Source organism: Oncorhynchus masou, chromosome 11 (genome assembly GCF_036934945.1).
Source record: "Oncorhynchus masou masou isolate Uvic2021 chromosome 11, UVic_Omas_1.1, whole genome shotgun sequence".
Taxonomy (NCBI): Eukaryota; Metazoa; Chordata; class Actinopteri; order Salmoniformes; family Salmonidae; genus Oncorhynchus; species Oncorhynchus masou.
In genome coordinates, this window is record NC_088222.1 from 31,701,019 (window position 1) to 31,728,323 (window position 27,305).

A 27,305-nucleotide genomic window follows, 5' to 3' on the forward strand; every position below is an offset into this window, starting at 1 on the left:
TAATCTCCACTCGGCACAGCCAGAGGAGGACTGGCCACCCCTCAGTCCCTGGTTCCTCTCTAGGTTTCTTCCTGGCTTCCAACCTTTCTAGGGAGTTTTTCCTAGCCACCGTGCTTCTACATCTGCATTGCTTGCTGTTTGGGGTTTAGGCTGGGTTTCTGTACAGCACTTTGTGACATCGGCTGAGGTAAAAAGGGCTTTATAAATACATTTGATTGATTGATTGATCTTGCTTTTAAATCTTCAGGTTGCAACAGGACAACTACACAAGGGTTCCACATACTCTGGCCACAAAGACTGCCAGATGGCCCTAAACCGGGAAGAATACACCCAAGTCAAACTGGGACAAAGCTCTGAGGTCATGCTGGATATTCATAAGCTAAATGTTCTCATTCAGCAAATTCTTAATCTCCTCCCTGCAGGGTTACTATATCTTTAGTAACATACAGTTAGGGCAATTGCCATTTTGCTATGTAGAAATGTGTCTGTCATTAGCCTACAGTACTCTACCTCTTATGCAACTACCCTGTTTTTGTTACATAAAATGCTAATGGCAATGGTGGCTTGGTTTGTTTCCTGTCACAGAATAACGCATTTTGATTTCTTTGCATTGTTTTTGACTGTCAATATCAACAAATGATTTAAATAAAAATGCATGCATTTTTTATGTAAAATGGATATTTTAATATATTGCACACTGAAGCAGGGATTACGTCATTTCCGGCTGCATGCAAGAAAGGGGCACATTTAATTTTCACATTTGTCTGATACCACTGGCGATTATATAAAGGTTGAATTTCTGGATCTGCACTCCAATTTTTGGTATTTGGTGGTCTCTTTTGTTCCATGTTTCGTAATGTTGAGCTTTCCTTCATATTACATTCTGACTTCTAACACCATGAAATATATTGCACGCTCCAGGTAAGTACATGTACATACATGACATATAGTGCATTCAGAAAGTATTCAGACCTTTTTGTTTTGTTACTTACAGCTTTATTCAAAAATGGATTCAATTGTTTTTTTCCCTCAGCAATCTACACACAATATCCCATAATGACAAAGTAAAAACATGTTATTTTTTCTTCTCACATTTACATAAGTATTCAGACCCTTATCTCAGTACTGTGTTGAAGCACCTTTGGCAGCGATTACAGCCTCAAGTCTTCTTGGGTATGACACTACAAGTCTGTATTTGGGGAGTTTCTCCCATTATTCTCTGCATATCCTCTAAGCTCTGTCAGGTTGGATGGGGAGCATTTGCTGCACAGCTATTTTCAGGTCTCTCCAGACATGTTTGATCGGGTTTAAGTCCCAGCTCTGGTCCGCTAACTGCTACCTTGTTTAGCCCGGCCTACTAACTGTTAGCTTGTTAGCACAGGCCTCCTAACCGTCTGAATCACCGCGTCCAAAACACTCACTGGACCCATATTTACTTTCTATCTCTTTTCGATTTTTAATTTGTTTATACCTTCCGGTAACCTGCCTCACCCAATGTGATACGGAATCGCTATTATTTTTAAAACACACTCAAGAACCTCCAGAAGCTAACCAGCTAACTAGCTACAAGCTATTTAGTCATTGTTAGTTTTTTTTTTTTACCTGGATAACACTCGCCAGTCCAGCTTCCCTGCCCCATCCACCGCTGCCCCCTGGACACTGATCACTTGGCTACATAGCTGATGCACGCTGGACTGTCCATTAATCACGGTACTCCATTCTGCTTGTTTATGTTTTATCTGTCGGCCCCGTTGCCTAGTCAACGCCATTTTACCTGCTGTTGTTGTGCTAGCTGATTAGCTGTTGTTGTCTCACCTACTGTTTTAGCTAGCTTTCCCAATTCAACACCTGTGATTACTGTATGCCTCGCTGTATGTCTCTCTCAAATGTCAATATGCCTTGTATACTGTTGTTCAGGTTAGTTATCATTGTTTTAGTTCACAATGGAGCCCCTAGTTCCACTCTTCATACCCCTGATATCTCCTTTGTCCCACCTCCCACAAATGCGGTGACCTCACCCATTACAACCAGCATGTCCAGAGATACAACCTCTCTCATCATCACCCAGTGCCTGGGCTTATCTCCGCTGTACCCGCACCCCACCATACCCCTGTCTGCGCATTATGCCCTGAATATATTCTACCATGCCCAGAAACCTGCTCCTCTTATTCTCTGTCCCCAATGCTCTAGGCGACCAGTTTTGATAGCCTTTAGCCGCACCCTCATACTACTCCTTCTCTGTTCCGCGGGTGATGTGGAGGTAAACCCAGGCCCTGCATGTCCCCAGGCACCCTCATTTGTTGACTTCTGTGATCAAAAAAGCCTTGGTTTCATGCATGTCAACATCAGAAGCCTCCTCCCTAAGTTTGTTTTACTCACTGCTTTAGCACACTCTGCTAACCCTGATGTCCTTGCCGTGTCTGAATCCTGGCTCAGGAAGGCCACCAAAAATTCTGAGATTTCCATACCCAACTATAACATCTTCCGTCAAGATAGAACTGCCAAAGGGGGAGGAGTTGCAGTCTACTGCAGAGATAGCCTGCAAAGTAATGTCATACTTTCCAGGTCCATACCCAAACAGTTCGAACTACTAATTTTGAAAATTACTCTCTCCAGAAATAAGTCTCTCACTGTTGCCGCCTGCTACCGACCCCCCTCAGCTCCCAGCTGTGCCCTGGACACCATTTGTGAATTGATCGCCCCCCATCTAGCTTCAGAGTTTGTTCTGTTAGGTGACCTAAACTGGGATATGCTTAACACCCCGGCAGTCCTACAATCTAAGCTAGATGCCCTCAATCTCACACAAATCATCAAGGAACACACCAGGTACAACCCTAACTCTGTAAACAAGGGCACCCTCATAGACGTCATCCTGACCAACTGGCCCTCCAAATACACCTACGCTGTCTTCAACCAGGATCTCAGTCAAACGACCACCCCTCATCACTGTCAAACGCTCCCTAAAACACTTCTGTGAGCAGGCCTTTCTAATCGACCTGGCCCGGGTATCCTGGAAGGACATTGACCTCATCCCGTCAGTTGAGGATGCCTGGTCATTCTTTAAAAGAAACTTCCTCACCATTTTAGATAAGCATGCTCCATTCAAAAAATGCAGAACTAAGAACAGATACAGCCCTTGGTTCACTCCAGACCTGACTGCCCTCGACCACCTCAAAAACATCCTGTGGCGGACTGCAATAGCATCGAATAGTCCCCGCGATGTGCAACTGTTCAGGGAAGTCAGGAACCAATACACGCAGTCAATCAGGAAGGCCAGCTTCTTCAGGCAGAAGTTTGCATCCTGTAGCTCCAACTCTAAAAAGTTCTGGGACACGGTGAAGTTCATGGAGAACAAGAGCACCTCCTCCCAGCTGCCCACTGCACTGAGGCTAGGTAACACGGTCACCACCGATAAATCCATGATTATCGAAAACTTCAACAAGCATTTCTCAACGGCTGGCCATGCCTTCCGCCTGGCTACTCCAACCTTGGCCAACAGCTTCGCCCCCCCCGCGCAGCTCCTCGCCCAAGCCTCTCCAGGTTCTCCTTTACCCAAATCCAGATAGCAGATGTTCTGAAAGAGCTGCAAAACCTGGACCCGTACAAATCAGCTGGGCTTGACAATCTGGACCCTCTATTTCTGAAACTATCCGCCGCCATTGTCGCAACCCCTATTACCAACCTGTTCAACCTCTCTTTCATATCGTCTGAGATCCCCAAGGATTGGAAAGCTGCCGCAGTCATCCCCCTCTTCAAAAGGGGAGACACCCTGGACCCAAACTGTTACAGACCTATATCCATCCTGCCCTGCCTCCATCCTGCCCTGCCAAGTCAACAAACAGGTCACTGACCATCTCGAATCCCACCGAACCTTCTCCGCTGTGCAATCTGGTTTCCGAGTCGGTCACGGGTGCACCTCAGCCACACTTAAGGTACTAAACGATATCATAACCGCCATCGATAAAAGACAGTACTGTGCAGCTGTCTTCATCGACCTTGCCAAGGCTTTCGACTCTGTCAATCACCATATTCTTATCGGCAGACTCAGTAGCCTCGGTTTTTTCGGATGACTGCCTTGCCTGGTTCACCAATTACTTTGCAGACAGAGTTCAGCGTGTCAAATCGGAGGGCATGCTGTCCGGTCCTCTGGCAGTCTCTATGGGGGCGCCACAGGGTTCAATTCTCGGGCTGACTCTTTTCTCTGTATATATCAATGATGTTGCTCTTGTTGCGGGCGATTCCCTGATCCACCTCTACGCAGACGACACCATTCTATATACTTCCGGCCCGTCCTTGGACACTGTGCTATCTAACCTCCAAACGAGCTTCAATGCCATACAACACTCCTTCCGTGGCCTCCAACTGCTCTTAAACGCTAGTAAAACCAAATGCATGCTTTTCAACCGATCGCTGCCTGCACCCGCATGCCCGACAAGCATCACCACCTTGGATGGTTCCGACCTTGAATATGTGGACATCTATAAGTACCTAGGTGTCTGGCTAGACTGTAAACTCTCCTTCCAGACTCATATCAAACATCTCCAATCGAAAATCAAATCAAGAGTCGGCTTTCTATTCCGCAACAAAGCCTTCTTCACTCACGCCGCCAAACTTACCCTAGTAAAACTGACTATCCTACCGATCCTCGACTTCGGCGATTTCATCTACAAAATTGCTTCCAACACTCTACTCAGCAAACTGGATGCAGTTTATCACAGTGCCATTCGTTTTGTCACTAAAGCACCTTATACCACCCACCACTGCGACTTGTATGCTCTAGTCGGCTGGCCCTCGCTACATATTCGTCGCCAGACCCACTGGCTCCAGGTCATCTACAAGTCCATGCTAGGTAAAGCTCCGCCTTATCTCAGTTCACTGGTCACGATGGCAACACCCATCCGCAGCACGTGCTCCAGCAGGTGTATCTCACTGATCATCCCTAAAGCCAACACCTCATTTGGCCGCCTTTGCTGTACTTTGCTCCGTTCATCTTTGCCTCAATCCTGACTAGTCTCCCAGTCCCTGCCGTTGAAAAAGATCCCCACAGCATGATGCTGCCACAACCATGCTTCACTGTAGTGATGGTGACAGGTTTCCTCCAGACGTGACGCCTGGCATTCAGGCCAAATAGTTACATCTTGGTTTCATCAGAACAGAGAATCATGTTTCTCATGGTCTGAGAGTCTTTAGGTGCCTTTTCGCAAACTTCAAGCTGGCTTTCATGCAGTGGTGTAAAGTACTTAAGTAAAAATGATTTAAAGTACTGCTTAAGTTGTTTTTGGGGGTATCTGTACTCTACTTTACTATTTATATTTTTGCCAACTTCTACTTTTACTTCACTACATTCCTAAACAAAATAATATACTTTTTACTCAATACATTTTCTTTGACACCCAAAAGTACTCATTACATTTTTTCAGGAAAATGGTCAGATTCACACACTTATCAAGAGAACATCCCTGGTCATCCCTACTGCCTCTGATCTGAAGGACTTACTAAACAAATGATTTGCTTGTAAATTATGTCTGAGTGTTGGAGTGTGCCCCTGGCTATCTGTCAATAAAAAAAAAAAAATAAAACAATTGTGCCGTATGGTTTGCTTAATATAAGGAATTTTAAATGGTTTAAATTGTACTTTTACTTTTGATACTTTTAAGTACATTTTAGCAATTCCATTTACTTTTTATATTTAAGTATATTTAAAACCAAATACTTTTAGATTTTCACAAGTAGTATTTTACTGGGTGACTCACTTTTGCTTGAGTCATTTTCTACTAAGGTATCTTTACTTTTACTCAAGTATGACAATTGAGTACTTTTTCCACCACTGCTTTCATGTGCCTTTTACTGAGGAGCGGCTTTTGTCTGGCCACTGTACCATAAAGGCCTGACTGGTGGATTGCTACAGAGATGGTTGTCCTTCTGGAAGGTTCTCCCATCTCCACAGAGGAACCCTGGAGCTCTGTCAGATTGACCATCAGGTTCTTGGTCACCTACCTGAAGAAGGCCTTTCTCCCCTGATTGCTCAGTTTGGCCGGGCAGCCAGCTCTAGGAAGAGTCTTGGTGGTTGGGGACCTTCAATGCTGCAGAAATGTTTTGGCACTCTTCCCCAGATCTGTGCCTCGAGACAATCCTGTCTCAGAGCTCTATGGACAATTACTTTGATACTTAAATAAGGTATTTATTTTATTATTATTTTTGAAAAACCTGTTTTCACTTAGTCATTATGGGGTATTGTGTGTAGATTGATGAGGATTTTATTTTAATTTGATCCATTTTAGAATAAGGCTGTGACTTAACAAAATGTGGAAAAAGTCAAGGGGTCAGAATACTTTCCGAATGCACTGTATAATATACTATACTGTATTTCCCAGTATTACTATCCATAGAATGTAATCATAACAGAAAGGATTCCATTTTAGATTTGTTTGGTCTCAGAATTTCAATTATCCAAGTCTCATCGAATATTTGGTCAAACCAGTCTTTCAAACTTTGTGTGTGTGTCAATTATTTACAAAATCTACAGGACTTCATGAATGAAAAATTAAACTAGATGAAACATGTTTTCGCGGGCATTATTTTGAAACGCCTGTACGTTGTACACAAGGGAGGAGTGTGAATAATCTTTTTTTTATAGCTATGTCATATGATTTATTGGTCAATTTGTTGTAAATGTTTGAATTTAGTTGACCCTGTGATTATGTTAAATGTTGATTCAACACATGAGATTTATTGTAGGCCTATAGTATGAGTGTGAAAAACGTATTGCCTATATGGGTAACGTTAGATAAAAATGAAAAGAAAATGATTTGCAGTGAGGGAAAAAAATATTTGATCCCTTGCTGATTTTGTACGTTTACCCACTGGCAAAGAAATTATCCGTCTATAATTTTAATGGTAGGTTTATTTGAACAGTGAGAGACAGAATAACAACAACAAAAATCCAGAAAAACGCATGTCAAAAATGGATTTGCATTTTAATGAGGGAAATAAGTATTTGATCCCTCTGTAAAACATGACTTAGTACTTGGTGGCAAAACCCTTGTTGGCAATCAGAGAGGTCAGCCGTTTCTTGTAGTTGGCCAATAGGTTTGCACACATCTCAGGAGGGATTTTGTCCCACTCCTCTTTGCAGATCTTCTCCAAGTCATTAAGGTTTCGAGGCTGACGTTTGGCAACTCGAACCTTCAGCTCCTCCACAGATTTTCTATGGGATAAAGGTCTGGAGACTGGCTAGGCCACTCCAGGACCTTAATGTGCTTCTTCTTGAGCCACTCCTTTGTTGCCTTGGCGTTGTGTTTTGGGTCATTGTCATGCTGGAATACCCATCCATTACTTATTTTCAATGCCCTGGCTGAGGTAAGGAGGTTCTCACCCAAGATTTGATGGCACATGGCCCCGTCCATCGTCCCTTTGATGCGGTGAAGTTGTCCTGTCCCCTTAGCAGAAAAACACCCCCAAAGCATAATGTTTCCACCTCCATGTTTGACGGTGGGGATTGTGTTCTTGGGGTCATAGGCAGCATTCTTCCTCCTTCAAACACGGCGAGCTGAGTTGATGCCAAAGAGCTCCATTTTGGTCTCATCTGACCACAACACTTTCACCCAGTTGTCCTCTGAATCATTCAGATGTTCATTGGAAAACTTCAGACGGGCATGTATATGTGCTTTCTTGAGCAGGGGGACTTTGCAGGCACTGCAGGATTTCAGTCCTTCGCGGCGTAGTGTGTTACCAATTGTTTTCTTGGTGACTATGGTCCCAGCTGCCTTGAGATCATTGACAAGATCCTCCCGTGTAGTTCTGGGCTGATTCCTCACCATTCACATGGTTATTGCAACTCCATGAGGTGAGATCTTGCATGGAGCCCAGGCCGAGGGAGATTGACAGTTCTTTTGTGTTTCTTCCATTTGCGAATAATAGCACCAACTGTTGTCACCTTCTCACCAAGCTGCTTGGTGATGGTCTTGTAGCCTATTCCAGCCTTGTGTAGGTCTACAATCTTTCCCTGACATCATTGGAGAGCTCTTTGGTCTTGGCCATGGTGGAGAGTTTGGAATCTGATTGATTGATTGCTTCTGTGGACAGGTGTCTTTTATACAGGTAACAAGCTGAGATTAGGAGCACTCCCTTTAAGAGTGTGCTCCTAATCTCAGCTCGTTAACTGTATAAAAGACACCTGTCCACAGAAGCAATCAACCATTCCAGCAAATGAATTACTTAAAATGCAAATGAATTACTTAAAAATCATACCATGTGATTTTCTGGATTTTTGTTTTAGATTCCGTCTCTCACAGTTGAAGTGTACCTATGATAAAAAATTACAGACCTCTACATGCTTTGTAAGTAGGAAAACCTGCAAAATCTGCAGTGTATGAAATACTTGTTCTCCCCACTGTATGCATAATATTGCGAATATAATAGAGGACTTTTATATATGGGGGATCGTCTCGTCTTACTACCCGATTGATATAATCTAGTTTATTGTAGCCTACATCTTTTCAAATTAATAGCAAGTTAGCCATGGGTGCCACAGTAGCTTGATCAATCTGCTTAAAATGTGCATTTGTAAGTTATATTTTTAAGATGTATTTTCCTTCTTCCAGAGATGACTTCAAGCGATGCAGATAAGTGACATGCAGCGCCTAATAGCATTACAGAGCACCTGATTGATAGTGATTACAAAAAGATGCTCAACTGTTTAAAACAAATTCCAGAAAGTGTACAGAAGCCCACCGCAAGAGAAGACACGGCTAGAATCATTACAGTGCATTGCGAAAGTATTCGGCCCCCTTGAACTTTGCGACCTTTTGCCACATTTCAGGCTTCAAACATAAAGATATAAAACTGTAATTTTTGTGAAGAATCAACAACAAGTGGGACACAATCATGAAGTGGAACGACATTTATTGGATATTTCAAACGTTTTTAACAAATCAAAAACTGAAAAATTGGGCGTGCAAAATTATTCAGCCCCTTTACTTTCAGTGCAGCAAACTCTCTCCAGAAGTTCAGTGAGGATCTCTGAATGATCTAATGTTGACCTAAATGACTAATGATGATAAATACAATCCACCTGTGTGTAATCAAGTCTCTGTATAAATGCACCTGCACTGTGATAGTCTCAGAGGTCCGTTAAAAGCACAGAGAGCATCATGAAGAACAAGGAACACCCCAGGCAGGTCCGAGATACAGTTGTGAAGAAGTTTAAAGCCGGATTTTGATACAAAAAGATTTCCCAAGTTTTAAACATCCAAAGGAGCACTGTGCAAGCCATAATATTGAAATGGAAGGAGTATCAGACCACTGCAAATCTACCAAGACCTGGCCGTCCCTCTAAACTTTCAGCTCATACAAGGAGAAGACTGATCAGAAATGCAGCCAAGAGGCCCATGATCACTCTGGATGAACTGCAGAGATCTACAGCTGAGGTGGGAGACTCTGTCCATAGGACAACAAGTCGTATTTTGCACAAATCTGGCCTTTATGGAAGAGTGGTAAGAAGAAAGCCATTTCTTAAAGATATCCATAAAAAGTGTTGTTTAAAGTTTGTCACAAGCCACCTGGGAGACACACCAAACATGTGGAAGAAGGTGCTCTGGTCAGATGAAACCAAAATTGAACTTTTTGGCAACAATGCAAAACGTTATGTTTGGTGTAAAAGCAACACAGCTCATCACCCTGAACACACCATACCCACTGTCAAACATGGTGGTGGCAGCATCATGGTTTGGGCCTGCTTTTCTTCAGCAGGGACAGGGAAGATGGTTAAAATTGATGGGAAGATGTATGGAGCCAAATACAGGACCATTCTGGAAGAAAACCTGATGGAGTCTGCAAAAGACCTGAGACTGGGACGGAGATTTAGGCCAAGTCAAAGTCCAGACCTGAATCCAATCGAGAATCTGTGGAAAGAACTGAAAACTGCTGTTTACAAATGCTCTCCATCCAACCTCACTGAGCTCGAGCTGTTTTGCAAGGAGGAATGGCAAAGAATTTCAGTCTCTCGATGTGCAAAACTGATAGAGACATACCCCAAGCGACTTACAGCTGTAATCGCAGCAAAAGGTGGCGCTACAAAGTATTAACTTAAGGGGGCTGAATAATTTTGCACGCCCAATTTATCAGTTTTTGATTTGTTAAAAAAGTTTGAAATATCCAATAACTGTCGTTCCACTTCATGATTGTGTCCCACTTGTTGTTGATTCTTCACACAAAAATACAGTTTTATATCTTTATGTTTGAAGCCTGAAATGTGGCAAAAGGTCGCAAAGTTCAAGGGGGCCGAATACTTTCGCAAGGCACTGTATCAAACACTATGGATTGGTTGAGTCTATCCTTGAAGTGAAGAGAGTGATGGAAGAGATCCTAAGAAATGACCCTACTGTTCAGAACCTACTACTCCCCATTGTTAAGGACCAGAATAGGAAAATGCAGAAAGAAAATAAAGATATTACAATTTCACAGAAAGTGTAGCATTAATGACTTTACATTCCCATCTCACTTTCCATCTCTGGTCAGCAGAAATTGTTGAGTGCAACACATTTGTTGATAATGTAGTTGATTATTTTTCCATCCCTGTAGGATGGCATAAGATTCGCACAACATAATTGATTCGGAGTCCGAGACATCTAGCCACTGTTATACATTTTAAATATGTATAACAAGTTTTGATAGCATTACAGACTTCTTTTTCTGTATTGTTTTCCTTGCGAAGATTTCCCTTTAAATTAGTAACATTTCCTCAGGGTGTGTGTGATTGTTCAGTGAATGGTACATTTTTATGGAAATGCTGGCATCGTATGTAGTTGTACTGTTACTAGGCAAATCAGGTGCGTTTTCACTGCTCTAGTGTAATGGTAAATTGCTGCTGTGCCTCACCCAGTAGGATTTAAACATGAAGATGAATAAAATGTATTATTTTATTAAAATTACATTTTTTATTCAGGACAGCGAGTGAGAGAATCGAAGGACAAGGATTCAGAACCAGATTATAAAGAATATATGTTTTCAAGCTTAAAATAAAATTGCATTTGTTTCAATCATTCAATTGAATTTATACAGGTGTACAGAATGGCCATACATATTCTGAATGGATGTTCACTTGACAAGTTCTATGAACAATGGTGATTGATTTTATTTACTCCTCATGCCTATGTTTGATTAATTCATATATTTTGTTTTAAAGGGCAAAAGAAGAAGGGGCAAGGGAAAAGCAACAAGTTAGGCCCTGAGTTAGGGATCTTTTCACAAGCTGAATGAAAGTTAGCGTGTTAGCCTTGTCTGAAATGAAGAAAAAAAACTGATCAGACAGGTGGCCTCTGGTAGACAAATTGTTTGATGGAAATACACCATAGAATTTGAATAAAATGTCAGCTCTACCCATGTTATATGAAAGAACCACTTATAGTTTCATTTTCTACTTGACATCAGGGTCATCCTGCTCCCTCTTCCAAGCGCACTCTCAAATCCTGGGTAAGTGTTTGTCTCTTTTATTTATTTAAAATGTGGAGGACCAACATGACCACCATTACATGATGAGTAACATTGTCTGAGCCCTGAAGACTCATGTTAGCTCCCAAAGTTTGAGTCAAACAGATGTCTTGGGTTTAATACCTGGTTGGTCACATAGGCTGCGTTTTACACAGGCAGCCCAATTCTGATTCTTTTTGTGTGAAAAGATCTGACGTGATAGGTCAAAAGACCAATTAGTGCAAAAAAGATCAGAATTGGTCTGCCTGTGTAAACGCAGCCATTGACTGATCCTCTTTCCCCCTCTTTGGTCAGATGATAACTATCGCAAAGCAAAACCTTGGAATAACTCATGATAAAGTGATACTTGGGAAGATGATCACAAAGTCTGATTTGATACCTAACAAAAAGAAAAAAGGTTTTTATTTCAAGATGGGTCTGGTTCATGACACAGATTGTATCGAAGTCATTGTATTTGGAAAGGAGAGACACGACTTCTTCAAAAAGGGAAACTACTACCTGTTAAGGAATCTAATCATGAGCAACAACACAGTGAATGTCACATGCAGAATCAATGTTTCCAAAACAAGCCCTTTCGAAGTTCCTAACTGGCTTGTTGAGGAGGCCTGGATGCTCATTCATCAGAAAGTCCTCTCCATAGCTACCAAGATAGATACCAACTAGATACCAACTAATCTGATTCCGGCACCAAGATGAGCATTCAGGGAACTGTAATTAAAGATGTGTCCTCATAACTCTTTACAGACATATGACCTTCACTAACCCTTTTCTTGGTGATTTTTGTGAATTGCCCCCTCTGTTCTAACTTAGGGGACTGGGAAAGAGAAAAAGCAGAGAAAGCTGACTGCACAGCGCTTCCTGGCCTTGCAGGACGAGACCAAACAAAACTCCATTGAGATCTGTTTCTGGGGGGGACCAAGTGAGCTGCGCTGCAATGGTTGGCATTGGAGACACTATCAGGGTGACCAATGTGTACTCCAGTGAGTATGAAGACAGTATTTCTCTCAACTCAACAAAAGAAACCAGGGTTGATATGGTAGGTCTCTGTTATCTAAACCATATGCACTATCTTCCAATCTTTCTCCTTCTAGATATGGTTATGATATCCATTTACGATTTTCAAAACACTTTTATTACCCGTTGTTTGTATGCAGATCCAGGCTGCTAAATCGAAGACTGTAATGTTGTCCATTCAACCAATTGCGTGCAATGACGAGGTGACCCTGGAGGCAGAGAGGATGGAACACTAAACACATTCATTGTGGCATTAGAACTCCAAAGACCTATGGGATTAAACATGATGAAAGTGTTGAGAAGATACTTGTTGATATGTTTCTACTCTCTGTGGAGGAAGAAATACACGGGAATAAGATTACAGCTCTAACAAAGGTGAAAGTCCAACCTGAATGATAAAATGTTTCCAGGTTGAAAGTTTGATCATAGGCTGTGCAAATTCAGCATTCTAAGCATTAACCAATGGCTTGAAAAGTCATGCTTGTGATAGTATATAATTCTAACATTTACATTACATTTAAGTCATTTAGCAGACGCTCTTAACATGTATTTCGACATTAACTTCTTCATTGTGTAATGACTTGTGTAAAATATGTATCTGGGAAAAGGTTATTACCTTGCTGGGATGTGGCAAACTGAAGTGATACACTACATTTGCTCATGAATACTTTCCATTTCTGTCTGATTTCTAGTGTTTAATTTTGGATATAAACTATTTGTATTTCACCAGTGGCAAGTTAGAGTCACGAGGTGTAAGGTGTTTCCATCGGTCTTTTAATAATAATACTGTATAATTATGGAGCTTTTAGTAGATGCTGAAAGAGACATGGCTGATAATTACTGTTTATAATCAATACATATTACTAAGAACTGATTTACTGTAATCTTAAAAAGAATTCTTAGAATTGTCAACTTGATAAATAGAATGGACAAACACTTAAGAGACAGCATGATTGTGTTTAGTTACATATATACATAAAGCTTGTTAAAGAGCAGTGATACTATCAAGAGCAGTGTACGGGCTTCTTATTTTATTCAACTGTTACCACGCACTTGCAAAAAATATAGCTGATGTGCTAGTGCTTTTTGATGTTTAATTTTGAAATTAAACTGCCTTGGCAATATGTCTTGTTTTGTTTCATGTTGCTTTGGAATTGTATTATTTATTATCATATTCAATGAAGCGATTTAATTTATACTTCCAGTTTATTGCAGGGAACATCGACAAGAGAGTGAAGTCTTTCACATAAAGTACCATTTATAGATCCTTTCACATCATTACACTCCGGAGAATAGCGAGGCCGGGGAAAATACAATAAACACATTAAATAAATGCATATTTAATTTGAACATTTTATACACCATCCTTTTCTGAGGAATTACTACTATAGCAGATTGAACTAATACAAGAACTATTACAGTTAGGGCTGGAGTCAATCCATATTGCGGCAGTTCCACGTTATAGCTCGATTTAAATGTTTGGGACGTCCCTACCTTAAACCCTAACCATTTAAAATGTTAACTTCAATGGGGTGACGTCCCAAGGATCCCAGCAAGCAAGGACTGTTCGCGGAGACTATTCACAGCTGCCTGAGATATTAGAGAAAGGAGGAGATAGGAATCCCATTGGGCAATGAATTGAGAAACGATGCAGCCAGCAGTTGCTAAACTAATCGTCACGCAATCCCTTCTCAAAGTCAGGGTATGTAGGTGCTTTCAAGACAACTGGGAACTCGGTCAAATCAAGACATCAGTGATTTTCAGGTCGGAAACTCTGTGATCAAGAAAGATGCCTGTGTTTCCAACTTGGAATTCCAGTTGGATGACCAATCAAAAGCATTTTTCACTGTTGGAGCTTATTTTTTCCACCTAGTTCCCAGTTGTCTTGAAGTCTGAGATTTCTGAGTTCCCAGTTGTTTTGAATGCGGCATGAGTTGAGAAACCGGCCTTTTTTCCTAGAAAGTATGTAACGGCACGATTCCAAAGCTATAAGATATTACAGAGAATGTATTTTTATTTTATTTAACTCGGCAAGTCAGTTAAGAACAAATGTTCATTTACAATGACGGACGACGTTGGGCCAATTGTGCCCAGCTATGGTACTCCCAATCATCGCCGGCTGTGATACAGCCTGGATTCGAACCAGGGACTGTCGTGACGCCTCTTGCACTGAGATACAGTGCCTTAGACCGCTACGCCACTCGGGAGCCTAGAACAAGTTAATTATCTCACATCTCTGAAAGATGTGTAATGTTGTACTTCTTGTTCACAACATTTATGCAAATTTTGGGATGAGCTAGCACCCAATTGACTCCCATTCACATCTTAGAGAATAGGGCCTATTGTGCCAAAATTGCATAGAATGCACTGCACAGCCCATTGACGACGCATGGGCAACGTATACAATGGCCGTTAATACGATTCAAATGGAGTTTCCCATCTCCTCAAACGCTGCATGTCGGCTCAATCGGAAATTGCCTTTACATTTTAACATGAATCTTCCGCGATATGGACTGATCCCAGACCCTATATTTTTACAGCATACAATTCACAACAGCACATAAATAAACACAAACACAAAATGTATTTAGCCATTTTTAACATATCTCTTGATTTGCCTGACAGACACTGACCATCTATCAATTTGCTGTCAATTCAGGCTGATAATTACATATTTCTGTAACTGTAGTGATCTGTTGAGTTGCATCTAGGAATTTGTGGTGAGTTATCTAGCATAAATGTAATGTTTGGTCTATGAGGGGTACAAGACTTACATTTTTATTGATCATTATCAATAGTCAGTTAGCATTGATGGGTTACAGTTTAGGTCAATTCAATAAATAGTTGTATGCAAATACAAAGAATGATAACATTTCAATCAATAGCATAACAGAAAGGACTTATGTTCAATGTTTTACTATACAAATAGCTTTTTATAAGGTTGCTTCCCTTGAGAACTGAAATTAGTGTGTTTATAATCTTCTGATGCTTCAGGGGAATTTATGTCACCATGTACTCCTGCCTCTTGTTGAGTCTGACCTGGCAGAGTGACACCGCCCCCACTGCAACATAGATGGCTGCTGCAATGAAGCAGTTGATGCCCACCTGGTTATAGAGTCCATAGATGGTTCCCGGAGGGTTCTTACTGTGGGGCAGAGAGAGATGAGCCAAACAGATGAGTTTGGGGAAAACAACCCAAGCGAGGCAACATGGGATGGTTTACAAAGAGTGAATTCAAAGGGCATCTACACTAGTAGTCAAACTAAGCACCTAATGGTCCCTTTTCTTCACACCACTTACTCATTGCGGATGTCCTCCTCAGTGAAGGGCACATCCTCAATCAGCACAGCAGACTTTGCACTGAAGAAGATCCCCAACATCACCTGCAATACAAAAAGATGATGCATATGTAGGGATGCACGATATATCGGTGAACATATCGAATCGGACGATATTAGCTAAAAAAGCGAATATCTGTATCGGTCGATGTCTAGTTTAACGCCCAATGTGCAAAACCGATGTCAAAGCTGACGTGCATACCTATATAACGAAGGTACATGACGTAATGACACCACGTAAAATTTAGCTCTGTACGTGCAACACAGCATTCCTAAACTAGCCCACAATGTCTGCTGTGTGGATCGAGCAGTCAACAAGTCAAGCAGTCATTTGAAAGAGTACCAACATTTCAGTGAGACAACTTAAAGGCAAAATCAATTAAAGCCAAAAGAATGGAATTCATTGCCCTTGACAATCAACCTTTCTCTGTCGTGGGTGATGTTGGCTTTCGCCGACTGGTCGAGCAGTGGTTAACACTACCAGTAATAGTGTCACTGCTATTAGCTTCATGACATACATACTATGGAACGTCATTTGGGTCTTTGCGTGTCAAAAAAGATACAGTGGCATTGTCAAAGCTGTACAAAAAATCATCAAACAAGCAACACCAGCCATGAACAATGTGTTTACAATACCAGGTTGATAATAAAGCATAATTTGTTCGACCGCAACTTCTGGGGTGGCTGGCTTTAGCTTGGTACCTAGCTAGCACCAATATAACAAGCCTGAAAACAATGATCAGTAGAAACTGCAGTCATTTTCATTATTCTTAGCAATGATTTAGGAATCCTTGTGAGTAAATATTAGCTAGGTTGCCACTTGTTGTTCACCTATTGAAATTGAACTTCAGTTCATAAAAATAAAAAGCTAGCCAGCTACTTAACCCTGTTTCCCAAAGCTTCATCTGGTAGTGAGGCTTGGCCGGACAGGGTTATGTGTTGTGAAGCCAGTCACAATAAAGATTAGGCACAATAGTGGAATTTGCAGTTTGCCTTCAAATTAAAAATATGTCATTGACTGATGGAAATTAATACAAATAGTAGAATTATGCCATACGATTATTTTGAAGGCTAACCACAAAGTCCACTATTGTGGCTAGCTTTACAGATGGGTCCGAACAACATTAATCAAATAAGAACTGTCTTTGAAATTAGGGTTATTTTAGATGATGACACCTAGCTATATAGTTAGCTAGCTAACGATTGCTACTGAAACAGATGATGACGTTTTGCTATGTTGTTTTGGGAAGAACATTGTTTGCATCCATGAGCTAGGAAGCTTTTTTTTAATGACCAGCACTGTAGGTGCATGAGACAACTTTTCCAGCATCATAGCATAGGTATCGATGAATCGTTGTGACATGAAATACGAGTGATAGTGTAATCAATGCGTAATAACTACATAAAACATTTATGAACTCCTTGAATTATTATGTGATGTGCAGTCAAATTCAGGTCCTGATTGGTCAAATAGTATAATAGTTATTTGATGTGTCAAATAGTGTTAAATAGTATATTTTTTGATACGCAAATAGCCAAACGGCTTTCCATAGAAATCCTGATTGAGAATGAAATGACTGAACAAATGAACAACGAAACAGCACAGCAAGTGAAAGAAATACGTTTTGATTATGAATTACTGGTAATGGGGCATACGTAAATGCGACCAAAATCATTTTTGGGTCAGTGTGGTGTGTATAACATCTATTTAACTAGGCAAGTCAGTTAAGAATAAATTCTTATTTACAATGACCGCCTACCCGGCCAAACCGATGAGCAAATTGTGCGCCGCCCTATGGGACTCCAAATCACGGCCGGATGTGATACAGCTTGGATTCGAAACAGGGACTGTAGTGACGCCTCTTGCACTGAGATGCACTGCCTTAGACTGCTGCGTCCATGTGTTAGCTATTTAACTGTACTAAAATGCTTAAAAGGCCGCTAACATGTTAAATATCGGTATAGTTTTTTGGTTGGGAAGGAAAATAAAGGATATCGGTATTGGACAAAAATGTAATATCGGTGCATCACTATACATATGTATTGCATTATCCACATTCAGTCTGGTCAAGAGTGTTTACAGGGTCAATTAGGGCCGAGTCAGTAGAGACATCCTGTGCATACAGGATCGATTGACAAACTCAGTCACACAATCTGTCATCAAACATCAGCCAATTAATTCCACTGCTATATCTAGCATATCCGTACAGTTAGTCAAGAAGACAGGTTCTAGCAACACCAGACTGTTATTTTATTTGGTTAGCTATAATGACCAGATTCTGGAAACTGCAAGTTAACGTTACTTAAGCCCACAAACAGCTATAGGTGTCTTGTCAAATATACTGATTGTTGACTGATATTGAAACGTGGAACATCTTGACACCTAGCTAGCGTTAGCAGATACTTTACTTGCAAGTGTGCGGGTGGGAAATACTGACTACAGTACTACTGTCTGTAAAAAAATAAACAGGTTTTAAAAAGTACTAGTCTGTAACGCTAACATTAGCTAGCTAATCCTTACCAACATGATGACTCCCCATATGCTGATCACTATTCCACAGGCGGCCATTTTCGGACCGCAGAATAAAAGAGATGGCATTCTTCTAGTTGATATTTTCTACCAAAATATATAATTTCGATAGACTAATCTAAAACAGTCGTTTTCTTTTCTCAATGGACGAGCGTCAACCTAACCTCCATCAGCTGACACTCGATTCATTCAGTAGTAGCCCTCAGTTACGCCCCGCCTTCTCCTTTCTCGACTCTCGCGCGACGACAATCAGCAACTATAACTAACAAATATTTTTGAAATAGATAAATGTAGTTTGCGAACGAAAAAGTTACACTTTGTTAAGTCTATGTGACTCTGTCTGTCGAGTTAATTGTTGAAACGCTAAATGTACCGCCTTCTTTGGTAGATAGCTACCTCCTTACTAACGTTAGCTTTCTAAGATATTGTTGTTGAGTGAGATAGGAATCTAGCTAAGTTAGCTGGCTATCAAGGTGGAGTCAGCAGCAGCACAAAATGACTTCCGCCTCTACTAAGGTAAGAACTGTCTAAAATAGATCTTAAACAGTGCTGCTCAAATGTACTACTACTGATAATTATAATTAGGTGAGTGCTTATATTTGTCCTATTTCACACATGTATAAATGTATTTTACGCATGTTTGGAATTGAAATATATATATTTTTCGCATATCCCAACTCTACCCGAGACTCCCTCGGAGAGTGGGGTCGCGGTGGCTAGGTTGTCACAACGGCGACCCTGGAACAATTAGGGTTAAGTGCCTTGCTCATGGGCACATCGACAGATTTACTAGTTAACCATGGGCACCATGATGGTGTGCATTAGTCATACGACCCTAAGCTGATGCAGTACTATTGATATAAAATTAAAATTGTCCATGCCTCTTTCTGTGACAGGTGGGAGAGATCTTCTCAGCCGCAGGAGCTGCCTTCACCAAGCTGGGTGAGCTTACCATGCAGCTGCATCCAGTAGCTGACTCCAGCCCTGTAGGGTGAGTGTGTACACTCACAGACACACACACATGACAATATGGAGATTAAGGTGTATTCTCTGTACTTCTCTCCCCAGAGCCAAATGGACAGAGATGGAGATCAAGATATTGCGTTCAGCTGTGCAGCGTTTCGGTGATGATCTGAACAGCATCAGCTCTGTGATTAAGGAGCGCACTGTGTGAGGACCCTTCTGTCCCCTTTTTCTTGCCATCCACATTTTTTTTCTATCCTGTCACACTTTTGCTCTCTTTCTCCCTCTATCTTTTATCATACTGCACCCACTCTTACCTGTCTTTTCCCACACTTTCATCCATTGATCTTTCATCTTTACTGCCTTCTTTCTAAAGAAGATGTCTGGTGGGGTTAATAAATCTGTTGGCAAATTATCTAGTTTACAATGTATACATCCTGTATGAAAATCACATTACCAATCTGTTGTCTGTTTTAATGCAGAGCCCAGATAAAGACAACAGTGAAGAGGAAACTGTATGAGGACAGCAGGATGCCCCTCTCCTCAGACTCTCTCAAAAAGACCACCAAGAAGACCATGGTCACCATGGCAGCCGCACCAGCACCCTTGGCCCCCACAGTAATTGCTGTGCCCACCTCACAGGTTGTCCTGACAACAGGGCTTCAGAGCACCTCCCTTATGCCCCCTGCCATCAAGAAACAGAAAACCGCAGGTGAGTGGAATAGGCCTTTACCTCAAGGGGCAGGGATTGTGTGATGAAAATATTTAGTAGACTAGATTTTCATCCATAGTCAAAAAAAATATTTTTTAAATTTTACCCCTTTTTCTCTCTAATTTCGTGGTATCCAATTGTTTATTAGCGACTATCTTGTCTCAACGCTACAACTCCCGTACGGGCTCGGGAGAGATGCAGGTTGAAAATCATGCATCCTCCGCAACCAAGCCGCACTACTTAACACAGCGCCATCCAACCCGGAAGCCAGCCGCACCAATGTGTCGGAGGAAACACTGTGCACCTAGCAACCTTGTTTAGCGCGCACTGCGCACCGTCCTGCCACAGGAGTCGCTGGTGCGCAATACAAGGATTTCCCTACCCTAACCCGGATGACGCTAGGCCAATTGTGCCCCACGGACCTCCCGGTGGCGGCCGGTTACGACAGAGCCTGGGCGCGAACCCAGAGTTTCTGTTGGCACAGCTGGCGCTGCAGTACAGCGCCCTTAACCACTGTGCCACCCGGGAAGCCCTACCAAGACATTTTTTGTAGAAATTACTTGAACCTTTTATCCAATCGATACTTCTGATGCATTTACTCCAAGCATTGGCTACTTTGAATGTGCAAGTTTATTAACATGTTTTCCCTGTCTGTCCGTGTGTAGATGTAACGCTCAGTGCTCTGAATGACTTGGATGTGAACAGCGACCTGGTGGACATTGAGGGACTGGGAGATGGATCCAACACCAAGCTCAATTTCGATCAAGGTGAATAATATCAGCTCCATCACTGGCTCTCAATCAATATGGTTCACATTGTGTCATTATGCTGAGGTCACAGCTGAAAATATAGTTGTCTTCATCTGTTCTCTGTTTTTAAATCTGTGTGGCTCATCTTGTTTTCTCAGAGAGCCTCAACCTGGACTCCAGCCTCATGAACTCCAGTGACTTGCCCCTCCTGTCTTGCTGACCTCTAACCCCACTGTACCCGTGGGTTGGAAAACCTGGGTCCCTCTATCACCAGAAAGCAGATTACAGAGCTATTTTGGACAGATTTTATCAGATGCATTTTTGTAATTTTATGAACCCCCCCCCCCCCAATCAAGTGCTTCTCTATTCAGTCCGTGGCTTTTCTAAAGAGAAACCCTTCCATTTCACTCTGAGAAAAAAAAATGTGTTGCAGTGCAGGGGTGCGTTCAGTTTGATTATACATTTGTAACGTTGCAGAATGGTTTGTACTGAACGACATGTTTCCCCAACACGTTCTTGAACAGACTTTGAGGTACGTTTTCTGTTTGGTAGGTGTGGCTTGAAGCAATGAGTGAATATTTAAAGGGAAGCAGCAAGGTGTTCCACAACCTAGTTCCCTCCCTGTTTTTTCAACTGGTTGTTCAGAACACCACCGTTTCTGTTGCTTTAAGTGTTTTCTTGTACTGAATGCAGCCATCGGGCATATTCATTAGGCAAATTCTGTTGAAAAAAGAATCTTGAAAGCAAACAAAATGAAACCAGGAGGGACTTACCAGAATCAGTCCAATAGAAACTCTTATTTAGCTCTGTTTACTTCCACTGGGTTATTATACGGTTTCCGTAATGGAGTGAGTGTACATGTTGTGTACCACGGGTTGATATATTTATAAAGACAAGATATAGGCTAGCCAAGTATTATTTAATGTTGTTCAAACAATGGTTGTGCATGACATGATTCCTTTTTATGCTGTTTAGTAAAATGTTAATATATATTTTTTTGTCTTTCACTGTGCTTGTAGAATTGTGACACAGAGGGTAGCAGTTCGACTGCCATCTAAGGTGGTTATAAAGAAAGCTTGCAGAAATGGACAGGTAACCATATCAAATTATCTATGGAGACAAAGGAAAGTCCACAGGTTTTCTGATATAATACAGTGACTTTTATTATCATGATTTTATTTATATATTTAAAAGTTGTACATTATTCCCCCCCCTCCCCCTAAAACGAGACACATTTTGTGTCAACTTTACAGGCATGAGAAAGGCTACTCGGAGGGAATTAATATCGTTTCTCTCGCTCTCTATTAAAAGTTCCATTAAAAAATACAATCTTTTTATGTAGACTTTTCTCAAAGCTATTTACAGTTTGAAAATACTTGAATGGTCTGGCAGATGTGCTTTAGTTCCCTTTTTTCACCTCTTCTATCCTTTCTCACCTCTCTCTTTCATCCTATCACTCTTCTGTAGGCCTCATTCTAATGTCTGTTTGAAAATCAGAAGAAAAAGGAGCCCTCTTAACACTGACATGTTGTTTTTGGAGAACAAAATTTAAGATTGTGGCTGATTTTTGTAAAATGACACCACAATGAAAAGGAATACTAAAAGAATCAAAGAGCATCTGTAAATTATTATACAAATTTTGTTTTAACTGACCACAGCACCAGTCAGATGGTCTCCTGGTTTGAGGTTTGCAATTGAGATGACCAGATGAGGCCTCGGGCCGTCTCCTAGGTCTCAGACCCAGGACTTGTCTTATCTCCTACAGGCAGTGGTCTCCTTGTATGATAATGGGGGGGATTGCTGATTAGGCATGCCAATCCTGTGGGTCAACTGCAATGAACATCAACAGGAGATTAAAATATTTTATATTTGGCTTCGCATCATCTCCAACACAATGTATTTCCCTCCCTATATAGTTCATCCTCTGCAACAGGATGGCATTGGTGAAACTACCACTGCCATTTGATTGCAGATACAACTGTAGATATAATTGAGTTAGTTATGAGATAAGACATCTTCTATTGATGTTCATGTAATTTAACCTAAGTATGCATTTACAGGATCTTCCCATACTCAGGAAATAGTATAAAATACATGTCGAAAGCCACCTTATATTTCTGTACATGATGTATGAAAGATAATAATTTGGGGTTGGCAATGTGAGTTGATTGATGATCTACATTAGTGTCTCAATCATACAGCTTTTGAGAGAAATGAAACTGACGCTGGTTGTCAATTTAAACAATGTATGCCAGCGTCATAGAATATTTTGGGCCAAAGGAATCAAACTACATTATTGAGAACAACAAGTTAACATGAATAGAACTTAAAACAACTGGAGTTTTTATTTCCCTCCAAATTCACTGATTGTCACTGAGGAAAAACAAACTTAAGTTTCTAAATCTGGGGTTAAGATCAGAAGATGACCCTCAACCCTTGCTGACCTAAGCACTTCTTTGAGACAGGACAGAGACCTGATGAGAAATGAACAAATTAAGCAACAAATATATACAACGCAACAGCATGTCTTAAACAGGATCCCATTTGTGTAACAACAATATTGATTAATAATGTGAAACTAATAGTGTGCAAAATCTTAAATGGAAGTAGAATGTTCCGTCCACAAAAAGGAGACAAAATTTAGAGAAAATAATCGTTCTGTTGCTGTAAAACTCAGCTCTGGAAAGGGCATTTGAAGAGTATTACACATAGTTACTATCAATAACATTATTTGTTTTTGTATAAGACACTTCTTTAAGCAGCTTGTACTCTTATTTCACAAGTCAAAAGGTCTGGAGGTCACAGACTCATGCATGGGATTAAAAAACAGAACTTTCCCATAGATTACATCAACCCAAACAACATGATATACCCATGATGTCACTTATGATATTTCACAATATCTATGAGGGTCCTGAGCATGTACAACCATACCACATTACAGAAGTCAAATAATAACATTCATGTAATCAATGGGAAAATGTGATAACACCCCAAGGGCTACCCTTTTTAAAGTAGTGTGTATGTAGAGAAAGGGTAATATCACGCACTACCCAGAGGACTGAGATCACCAGTCGAGGTCCCTTCTATCAAACTAAAGTTTACAAAAACCTGTCAAGAGGTGAGTATCCATGCCAATCTCTCATTAGGTTTAGGCCATAAAGGACCAGGATGGGTGGGTCCTCTGGGCAGAGCTTTGCCTAGGGATTCTATATCTACAGAACAATCCCCGTCAGCCAGAGAACCCACTCCCAGTCCTGCCTTAAAGGCAGCCCTGCTTATATCATTATTCACATATTAATACACTATTCACATAGACAAACTGAGCCACCGCTGGCTTGACAGTCTGCTGTGACACCTTATCTTCATGTCTCATTTTTGAGCGCTTACTTCTGGACTATCAAAGAATACTGGACTATTGGGTCACGTTCAGTGGGATTACAACATGCTCTCACCATTACCCCTGAACACAACACAAAAGGCCTTTTAACACCTAACTTTGATATAAACAAAAGCCCAACAAGGAAAAGTATAGTCTCTTCACCCCTGACTTCCTTTGGCAGGGCATTTCTTGCAACCTTCTGATTAACAAAGCACAGGTGCCAGTCTTTGTGTAACATCTATATATTATCTTGATTACAACTCAAGACATGATTACTTCAGGAGCCAAGGAATATGATGAGCTTCCCCAAGGCTCTGATGGTTTGAGGGAGAGGAGCGCTCTGATAGGCTGTGAGTAGAATCTCGGACTGACTGTAGTCCTGGTCTGTGATAGGTTGCTGGTGTTGTGGTTTCTAGATATTGGGCTGGTGAGAGGTGAATGAGGGGGGAGGAGACAGGTACAGGGTACTACCCTGGGGACTAGCACCACCTGTAGGAGAGCCAGCAGATGCTTGAGTCACACTGGGGGAGAGGGAAAAAAACAGGAAGTTAAGAGATGCAGCTAGCACCATATTCAAAAGTGTGCAAGAGTTTGAATGTCTCTAGTTCTCACCTGACTGTGTAACTAGTTCGGTGAGCAGGATCTGTTACCCCGGCAACAAACAGCTTCTTCGGCGGACCATCAGACTCCACTCCTCCTACATGACAGAACGACAGGATGAAAGAGAACACAGACACACACCAAGGCTGAGTAAAGTAAGCACCATTCTTGAAGCACTGTTCTTACCTTTCCTTTTCAGTGGAGTCAGGGCAGGCCATCTCACAGTAGAGCTGACTGTTGGCCTGGCAGTGAAGGGACACTGTGTTAAATAGGATAGCTATAAATCTACACAAGTTAGTTTGTCAAGCAATGTCAAACTCAACTCACCCCCTAAACCTCCGAGTTGGACTAGGGGACGAATTGGGTGTGATACCACTGTCCGGTAAATGGAATCCCTGTGAAAGACAGGACAAATATAAGTAAATATGAGAACTCTTTATCCATCCATTTATTCATCATCTATCCATCAATCCTCTCCCCATGCTTTGGTATAACAAAGCACTACAGTCACATGCAGAGGGAGTACTCACCACTGATGAATGGTCATGCCAGTGACTGACAGGAGGGACCAGGTTGGAATCACTACAACAAGAGAGAGAAAACACAGTTAGAGAGAGAGAGTGTGTGTGTGTGTGTGTGTGTCACTACCTTACCTCAGTCTTTGAAGACTCCCCCTGAGTGTCATCTCCATATTCTCTTCCTTGAATGAAAATACACACTTTCAGTCAGTGGTCATACACACATAATACAGTGTGCCACACACACTGAAACACCAATGTGAGCATTTACATAAGATACCCTCACACTGAACTGTAATAACACACTGGCTAATGTATAAGCAAACACTCAAACCAGCATCATTACTCAAAGGCAGGCATTTGCACAAATAGAGGGAAGAGGCCCACAATATCCCTAACCTTGTCCTCACCTGCCTTTTGTGGTCTGGTCTCTCACCACCCAATGAGAAAGGGGACAGGGGGACGGCCTATGGAATCAAGACTGAATGTATTATTGTTGGTCTGTTTATGGAGTAACTGACAGAATACTGAATGATCACACACACACTCACCAGAGAAGGACAGCTGGGGTTGACAGAGACACTGCTCCGTCTATACCGGGGTGAAATAGTTGGACTGAACACTGTCATACCATCGCTGTTACGTGGAGGAAAACAAACAAAAAACTCAGAATCATTCCAAGGCAAACATATTACAAACATGACTGCAAAAATCTAATTTCATAAATGACAGACAATTCTATTTCAATCAAGTAGAATATAAATTCCACTAACCTGACACTCGTGATCATGGGGGCGCTGTTCGATCTACGAAGAGCCCCGCCTCCGCTCCCGGCAGCTGCGCCTGCGCACTGGTCCACTTCCATTCGTTCCATTTCTTGAAATCACCGGCCTCCAGCCTAGCAGCGCGAGCTGCTGGCCTAGGAGCGCTCAGAGGCGGCGTACGGCCCTACTCTATCCGGGTGAAAGCCCGACCTGCAGGCCTCACACACAAACCTTTCGGTCCAATTCAGAGCAGCTAAATCAGCGGGAAATGTCCTTGGTGTCTTCCCTCTATCTCATTTTTGTTAGATGAAGTCAGACTTGGCTCAAGTTACAACAAGCGACTATTCGTAACTAGCTAACCTTATAAAGTACTCACATGCAATTCCTGTTGTCGCACAAAGGCCAGACAAACACATACTTGACCAATACTGTCAACGAGAGAGATATATCCCTTACAATAACTTTTAAGGGAAATTAGGTTAGGCGGCCAGTTGAGACGTGACTTTTTAGGGTTAGCTAGCTAGCTACAGTAGCTAACCATTAACACTCCAACTTGGCTAGCTAGCTAGTAGCTAACCAGTCAGAGAATAAAACAACAGTCCTCAACAAAACATTTGCGTCGTTGAAAAGTTCCATCCTCCGGTTAAGTTGTCCATTGCGTCCTCAACGAAATCGACAAAATATCCCAAAAATGTAACTATTTATCAAAATATAACTAATTGAAAGATTTCACAACATAGTCCTCCACCAAATAGAGGAACTTCGTAATCTGTCATAACAGCGCCTCTCCCTGGCTAGATATAATATTGCATGAAGGAGATTCACTCCAACAAGGCTGGAGAGACGAATGAGCACCTTGCCAGACTGCATCACTTTTTTCCAAACAGATTTTAATAGTAAACATACAAGATAAGGTTTGGATAGGGGTTGGGAATAAGTCCAGGTTTTTAGGGTGAATATGAGGCTGGTTTTTGCCCCTAGGGGTGGTAATGCCTATTAGATTGAAATACAATGGTTTGTTATGGGGTGCCCAGTCCCCTAGCCCCGTTGTAATTCGAACCCTGTACTGGATTACAATAGTACATCAAAGTTGAATTTATAACAGTTTAAATCAGTGACTGAGCAGTTGTCCTTCTATAACAATTACTGTGTTGAATTGGACTATTGAGACTTCCTCCATGGTTTCCTCTAGGATCTAGGATGTTTAGAGTGTTCTGACTGTGCTATTTGTGCTGGCTGCTGCTA

General features: G+C 41.5%; 4 protein-coding genes and 1 long non-coding RNA gene across 5 annotated transcripts in view; 2 read left to right on the plus strand and 3 right to left on the minus strand.

Annotated features, from left to right (window-relative positions):
* Window positions 1-12,702, minus strand: part of si:ch1073-143l10.2 (uncharacterized protein LOC565165 homolog) — a 28,312-nt gene extending 15,610 nt beyond the window's left edge. Inside the window, exon 1 of the mRNA XM_064978235.1 lies at window positions 12,628-12,702. The gene's annotated coding sequence lies outside the window, so the exon portion shown is untranslated. The remainder of the gene's footprint in view (window positions 1-12,627) is intronic.
* LOC135548533 (uncharacterized) lies at window positions 859-12,732 on the plus strand. Its single transcript, XR_010456839.1, has 4 exons — window positions 859-921; window positions 11,431-11,472; window positions 12,301-12,526; window positions 12,645-12,732. It is a non-coding gene; the product is annotated as an uncharacterized LOC135548533 (long non-coding RNA).
* Window positions 12,733-13,691: 959 nt separating this feature from the next.
* Window positions 13,692-18,610, minus strand: rnasekb (ribonuclease, RNase K b). Its single transcript, XM_064978239.1, has 3 exons — window positions 18,364-18,610; window positions 15,805-15,887; window positions 13,692-15,649 (listed from the first exon to the last, which is right to left on the minus strand). The coding sequence occupies exons 1-3, from the start codon at window positions 18,439-18,441 to the stop codon at window positions 15,505-15,507; spliced, it is 306 nt and encodes a 101-aa protein (XP_064834311.1). The 5' UTR covers window positions 18,442-18,610; the 3' UTR covers window positions 13,692-15,504.
* On the plus strand, window positions 18,611-22,125 carry LOC135548531 (chromatin complexes subunit BAP18-like). The gene is made up of 6 exons (XM_064978238.1): window positions 18,611-18,888; window positions 19,269-19,363; window positions 19,441-19,542; window positions 19,818-20,047; window positions 20,713-20,814; window positions 20,955-22,125. Exons 1-6 carry the CDS (start codon window positions 18,868-18,870, stop codon window positions 21,014-21,016), a joined length of 612 nt encoding a protein of 203 aa, XP_064834310.1. The 5' UTR covers window positions 18,611-18,867; the 3' UTR covers window positions 21,017-22,125.
* Window positions 22,126-23,116: 991 nt separating this feature from the next.
* LOC135548530 (P2R1A-PPP2R2A-interacting phosphatase regulator 1-like) lies at window positions 23,117-26,845 on the minus strand. Its single transcript, XM_064978237.1, has 9 exons — window positions 26,070-26,845; window positions 25,848-25,932; window positions 25,707-25,763; window positions 25,432-25,478; window positions 25,309-25,360; window positions 25,106-25,173; window positions 24,965-25,020; window positions 24,791-24,875; window positions 23,117-24,699 (listed from the first exon to the last, which is right to left on the minus strand). The coding sequence occupies exons 1-9, from the start codon at window positions 26,168-26,170 to the stop codon at window positions 24,591-24,593; spliced, it is 660 nt and encodes a 219-aa protein (XP_064834309.1). The 5' UTR covers window positions 26,171-26,845; the 3' UTR covers window positions 23,117-24,590.
* Window positions 26,846-27,305: the final 460 nt, after the last annotated feature.